The 6,950-nt window shown below is 36.6% G+C and overlaps 1 protein-coding gene across 1 annotated transcript; it reads left to right on the forward strand.

The window, feature by feature from the left end:
* The first annotated feature begins 299 nt into the window (after window positions 1–299).
* On the forward strand, window positions 300–707 carry LOC130511398 (uncharacterized mitochondrial protein AtMg00310-like). Its single transcript, XM_057008364.1, has one exon. The coding sequence runs from the start codon at window positions 300–302 to the stop codon at window positions 705–707; it is 408 nt and encodes a 135-aa protein (XP_056864344.1).
* Window positions 708–6,950: the final 6,243 nt, after the last annotated feature.

The raw sequence follows: 6,950 nt of genomic DNA on the forward strand, positions 1-6,950 counted from the left end.
AAACTAAATTACCTTATTAATTTCTCTCTCTTTCTCTCTGCTATTTTTCTATTATCTTTTATTTGTAAAAAAACTGGATTAGAGTGTCCTCTCGGCTAGTGGACCGCATGAACCAAAGAGCAGCGAGTTGGTCTACAAAGCTCCTATCGAGTGCAGGGAAGGTAGTGATGGTAAAGAGTGTCCTCTCGGCTATGCCATCGCACTCCATGTCCTGCTTCAAACTCCCTCAATCGCTATGCTCCAGTATCCAATCAACCCTGACACACTTCATTTGGGATTCAGAACCAGGAAAGCACAAAATGGCTTGGATCTCATGGGAAAGAATGGCAAAACCCAAGAGAAAAGAAGGCTTAGGATACAAAGACATTACCTCTGTCAATGATTCTTTGCTTGCAAAAGTCGGCTGGAGGATTCTCAAAAACCCAGACTGTTTGCTCGCCCGATGCCTCATGGGGAAATATTGCCATACGGAATCCTTTCTCAAGTGTAAAGCACCAGGAAATGCCTCCCACGGCTGGAGAAGCGTCCTGATAGGGAGATACCTCCTAGTCAAACAGCTTGGATGGGTTGTAGGGACAGTGGAGAACATAAGCTTATGGGAGGACCCGTGGCTGTCCTGCTTTGAGCAGCAAAGACCATATGGACCTCCAACTGAAGCAACAAGTTCTCTTAAAGTCGCAGACTTGATGATACCGGGAGCTCCTTAATGGGATATAGCAAAGATAGATGAGATCATCCCGGTTCACAAGCAGCAAATCCTAGCGATAAAGCCTAGCAGAATGAGAGCTCCAGATGAACTAATGTGGTTAAAAAACCCAAAAGGAGACTATTCAACACGATCAGGTTACCTTACGCTCATGGAGGAGAAAGAAGAAGCACTCTCTGCAGGATTACAAAACACCATCGAGTGGCTCCCAAACGTCTGGCATATCAAGACATCAGAAAAGATTAAAATCTTTATCTGGAAATCCCTACAAGGCGCTCTGCCCGTAGGAGAACAGTTTGCCATTAGGAATATCCCAATCTCTGCTCAATGCGCAAGATGCAATGTAGAAGAATCAGTATCGCACCTGCTTTTCACATGCCCATTTGCAGCTGAAGTATGGAGACTTGCCCCTCTGTTGCAGGAAGTAAACTCAGCTAACTTCATCTCGACGACCGAGGGATGGGAGAGGGTCAGGAGGATACCTTCTCTTCCCCCAACGGGAATCGAATCAGGAACCTTAGCAGCATCAATCGTATGGTCCCTATGGATATCAAGAAACCAGCTCCTATTTGAGAAACGCAAGTTCCCTCCAGAAGAAACCATCTTGAAGGTGATTACAGACGCCAGGGAATGGATGCAGGCTCAAATCCCTCCAAGCCCCAAAGTACTGAAACCTTTGATCAGATCAGAACCGAACTCCTCTCAAGCGGATATCCACTCAATCTACACAGATGCATCTTGGAACTCCTCGACGAGATGCGCAGGACTGGGTTGGATCGTTGATTATCGGGATTCATCTTCACAACATGCAGCAACCTCGACTTTTGTCAGCTCGCCCCTTATGCCGGAAACTATGGCTGTTCTTGCGGCCATGAACTTCGCTCGAGATCATGGAATCGATACCCTCTCGATCTCATCTGACTCTCAAACCCTTATCAATATGCTGAACCGACAGGAAAAGACTCTTGAGCTCTATGGCGTTATGAGCGATATCTACCTCCTCTGTCGATCATTTATCTTAATCTCGTTTATTTTTATTCCTAGAGCAGCTAATGCTAGAGCTGACTCTGTTGCCAAACAAGCTCTTTGGGCTGTTAACTTTAGGCTAGGCCCACTTTTATTAATGAATTGAAGTTTGAAAAAAAAAAAGAACTCCTCGATAGTCAACATATTAGGTTCTAAAATAAAATAAAAAGGAAAAAAAGAAAAAGAAGGAGAAAAGGCAGAAAAGAAGAAAGGATCGATTGTTGAACGAAGGACTCAAACCTATTTTAAAACATTCCTGACGCTTGTCTTCTTCTTCTTAGTTTAAAGTTAAAAATTAACTAAACAATTAGACTATATAAACAAAATTAGTACTATAATTGTAAGAGACTCACAACGGCTGCACATGCTCTAATATACTCTACCAAAAGATTAATGATTGCTGATATTCCTAAATAAATAAGAGTGGACAGTTGAAAAAAGTAAATAATGAAATGATATGAAGTCGAAGAACAATAATTTGGCGAATAAAAATAATAATAATAATAATAATAATTTGGCGAATAATGTGGATCGCAGAACGTGATAAATCATTTTTTAGTGTATCAAAACATAAACGAGCAAGTGTTGGATGAAAAAAAACGAGCAAGTGTTGTACTGTTTGTTTTATGGGATTTTTGTTCTTTATGATGCAACTTTCCTTTAAAACGAGTAATGATCTCATAATCAGAAAATACAATAATGAAATATCTTTCAACATTTCTTCACTGGTCAAATTAAAAAAAAATAGTTGAAGAAAATAACTATAATAGTAAACAAAAGAATGTTTGGATCGTGCAAAAAAATATCTGGATATTTTTTAAAAAAATTGAAAAAATTGAACGCGGAAGACAAACACAACGGTAAATAACTATGAGTTTGATTTTTTTTTTTTTTTTTGAAACTATGAGTTTGATTTTACATAGTTCCTTTTGGGTTTTATCTTTGTATTCTCTGTTTTATCGGAATTGACCCCAATAACCAAACCTGAATCTTGAACCAACTTTCCACAGTATTATATGGGTTGATTGGAATGAGACTTAGCTTATGTACTACTAGGGTCAGCCCGCGCTACGCGCGGGATATTGACCATTTGTTATTTCTTTTTATTATAATTTGGGATGAAATGTTGTGTGTGTAGCATGTGTTAGCATTTGAAAGTATTGTTTCTTAAAGAATAGTGGCTTATCACAATGTGATAGTGAATTGAGTACAATGACAGCACTATGTTGATCGTATAGTTAAGAAAGAGTGTGAGCAGGAATGGTCATTTAACTTGATATCCGAATCTGTATCCAAACCAGACCCGAACGGATATTGATTTAGAAGAGATTGAATATTCGAATCTGAACGGATAATATCCGATCCCGAATGTATATCCGAAGATAACCGAACATAAGAATAGTTGACCATATATTTCTAGTTTACTTCTCTCTACATATAAATTCTGCACATGATTCAAAATCAGATAATACATATAATTATGGACAAAATCATTTAATATTCACTTGATATATATATCAAGCTCTTGTTTCTTATATTAAAAAGTTGCATCCAAATTGTTTAAATAACAATTAAATTATCTATTTTTGAAGTTTTATCTTCAAACCTATTAATAGTTTAATCTATTAAAAATTAGAAGATCACTTAAGTCAAAAGTATATATTTTAAATACAAAAACGTAAACAATGAAGAATTTAAATTTTTACTTTTAAAATCTAAATATCCAAACCCGAGACAAAATAACCAAACCTGAAATTAAAATACCCGAACCCCATCCGAAATATAGAAATACCGAATGGATTTTATGCCTCTATATTGAATTACCCAAAAATCTGAAATAGCCGATCTGAACCCCAACGGGTATCCAAATGCCCAACCCTAAATGTAAGTGAGCTTAAATATATTCATCACATAGTTTGTGGTTATTAGTTCTAATAAAAGACTATAAAATTATAGTTAGTTATGGTTTTGGTAAGGGTTATTACTTAAGTCACAAACATGAAGTTTAAACTACTAAAAAAGAATTTTGAACTATTATAAATGTTTTAAAAATTGGTGAGTTTGGTGGCGAGTACATTTGGTTGGGCCCTTTGAAGATTGGAATGTAAAATTTGTTTAGTGGTTGGCTGTATCTTTTAGGTCCATTAAATGCAGTGGGTTTTACGTTTTTAGGTGTTATTAACTGGGCTTGTGAATCGTGTTTGAAGTTTTCTTATTTTAAATTAAGTCCGTTGGATATATTTGTTTTTCCTTTTTTGGTTCAGGTGATAAATTGTTTATTTGCAGGATATAATAGTCAACTCTTGGTGTTTTTTTTTTAATTTGTCCTTCGGTTATTACAACTTTTGTAAATCCTGCAATGATCAATCGTTCAAATTGTTTTTTTGGAGGATGCAGTAACCAACTCTTCTTGTCTTTAAATTAGTTCTTCTGGAAGTTCAACTTTATCTTGATCAAAAAAAGAAAGAAAGCACAACTTTTTCTCAATTGTGCTTTAACCAAGACTTTATCTCCTGCACTGATTTTATTTGTGTACAGAAAGATAGAAAAGTTCTGCATTAACAACTCAGGCTTATTGGTTAGAAACAGAGCAATATATTATCTAATATCTCCACATTATATTTTTTTGTATGAAAATGTTTTAACTCAGAGGCAAGGCCTAAACCACTTTGCATAATGTTAAAACCCTACTTTAAATGTAAGTAAAACTTTATTTTTATTTGTTAGAAACAGAGCAATAACAATTTGAATGACTTGGGAAGAAAGTAACCAAGCTAAATAGTTAAAAAAGCTACTAATGTATCTTTCGATGTTTCTTAAATCATGTGGGCTGCATATATTGAAAAAGACAACAACGATGCAAAAGCATAAAAGGTACTAATGTCGATATTGCATACTCTACCTTGGCGATGCGGGCCTTCTTGGTAGATGATGGGGCCAGAGTTTTCTTTTGTTGATGAGACCACTTGACATTTGCTTCACGTTCCTAGCAAGAGATTATCTTGCTCCTTTCTACTAAGCTGCAGAATCTTCTACACGAAGAGGGATGAATATACATTAGGCATACTACTTAGAGCTTCATGGATTTGTCTTCAGTTCCGCCAACTCAATCTCGTGACTGATATTTGGAATGTTTTCTTCTACTGTAGAACGTGGCCGGCACTGCAACATTATGTTTCTCTGCCACAATAGTTAACGGTGGCTCCATCGAAGTTATGGTTCAGAGTTGTCGGGAACCAAACCCCGAGGATTTGTAACAATCTTATTCATATGACAGAACAAAATGCCATGTGAAACAGTGAAGCTGCAGGAGAGTAAGTACCATCGGAAGAGATGAGTGTATATACATGTCCGAGCAAGAGATTATCAGAAGGACGAAGTAAGTTGATTCAGATGATGCAGAGAGAGCCACATTGAGGTACGTAGGAGGAGATGAGGAGAGACGGTCAGGATGAGACTTAACAACCTCACTGGCGCTTACTGTACAGTAAAATCTCTCGAACTTCCCGTCTGGTCGTTCTAACACCATCGTTGCCGTCACCACCACCTGACAGTAAGTATCCTAATTTCACACTGAACAAAAAGTAAGAGATAAAGGAGTGAGTAAGCTAAACGGAAGCAACTGATCGAAAAACAAACGGAAGCTAATGGGGAAAAAATTTGATAATCAGACATGAACAAAGTGAAACAGAATCAACAAACCAAATAATAATAATCTCCCGAATATTTAAAGATTTTGAAGCCGGAGTTACCTTTGGGTCGAGGAGGAGCATGTCCACCATATAAGCTCGCTGTAGTGCTTCACATTCATTGCTTCTCAGAAGCTTAGGAGGCGGACCTTGACAGTTGGGTGGCATAAATATCGACTGAAACACATGTGTAAAAAAGCCAAATCAACAAACGGGTTCAAGACTTATAATTCAAAGTAGTTTGCATAAATATCTAAATACAGAATCTGGAATAATTAAGAGCTTAAACGCCATAAGCTGTTCATGAGTATCAAGAACGAACACCTTAGCATCGACGAAGATCAGAAAGTATCTCTATATATATATATATATCGTGATTCAGAATGATTATCAGAAAAATGCAAAGATATAGAAATCAAGATTTCACCTCCTACCATCAACCTTTAGATTACATGGAAGAGAGCTTAAACAATTTCCAGATGCATTCGCTGTTCCAAAGAGACAGAAGTAATTTGGGATCAAATAAAAAAAGGTTCACGCTTTTGCATATAAGAAAGAGCTTAGAAACTGAGATAATACCGCTGCTGCGAATAAGTATTGTTGAGATTGAAGCAGCCATATACTTTGAACAAACTGAAGAAACGCCAACTGCTCATCTAAAACACCAACTCGAATTTCTGAATCTAGCGTAAAATGCAATATAATCAAAACAGAATCTCAGTATATTAGTATACTGTAACATATATGGAGAGATGATGATACCAAGAAGAGAAGTACAGACCTATTTATCCTGAAAACACACCGCCTTGCAGATTCTAAACACGCATTAAATTTCTCATCGTGGGTAAATCAATGAATGGAATTAAACACGAAAAGCCATCAATCGGACCGTTTCAGAGACTGAGATGAAGCTCAGGCGTCACTGTGCCGCCGAAGAAGGAAGAGGGGGTCAGAACTCCATGGCTTGGCGTCTGTAGAATTAGGGATAGAGACAAAATACACTTTTCCGGGCCTAGACACAATTTCATGTTTAAAAGCCCACGACAGAGTCCATCAGAATACATAATTAATGAAACGATGAGTCTTGTGTTTCTGGGACAGGTGTCGCGCTCTGGTGAGATTATTTTCTGACGTGGCACTCTCAAAGAAGAGAGTGCTTTTCTTTATAGTATTAGATGCTATAAAATTAATGCCGTAATTTTTTTGTGATAGCTATTTAAAATTTTTAATGTAAAATTGTGGTGTAGGTTTGAGGAGATTTAATTCTTTACATGTAATTTTTTTTAAACAATACATAAATGCTCTAGATTAATGCTTTCTAAAGCTAAAAAGGAAAATAATTTTTAAAAATCTGTAGCTTTATAAAAAATGTCTAAACCATTACTGAAAAAGATTTGTGGTTAAAAAAGAATTGGCTGCAGTTCTAAAACACTTACCAATAATGTGTTGACAGTTAAGAATCGAATATCTTGATAACTAAGACCAAACACAAAATATCAGGGATATGATTGAGTTCTAATAGCAGCTTA

Source organism: Raphanus sativus, chromosome 4 (genome assembly GCF_000801105.2).
Source record: "Raphanus sativus cultivar WK10039 chromosome 4, ASM80110v3, whole genome shotgun sequence".
Lineage (NCBI taxonomy): Eukaryota > Viridiplantae > Streptophyta > Magnoliopsida > Brassicales > Brassicaceae > Raphanus > Raphanus sativus.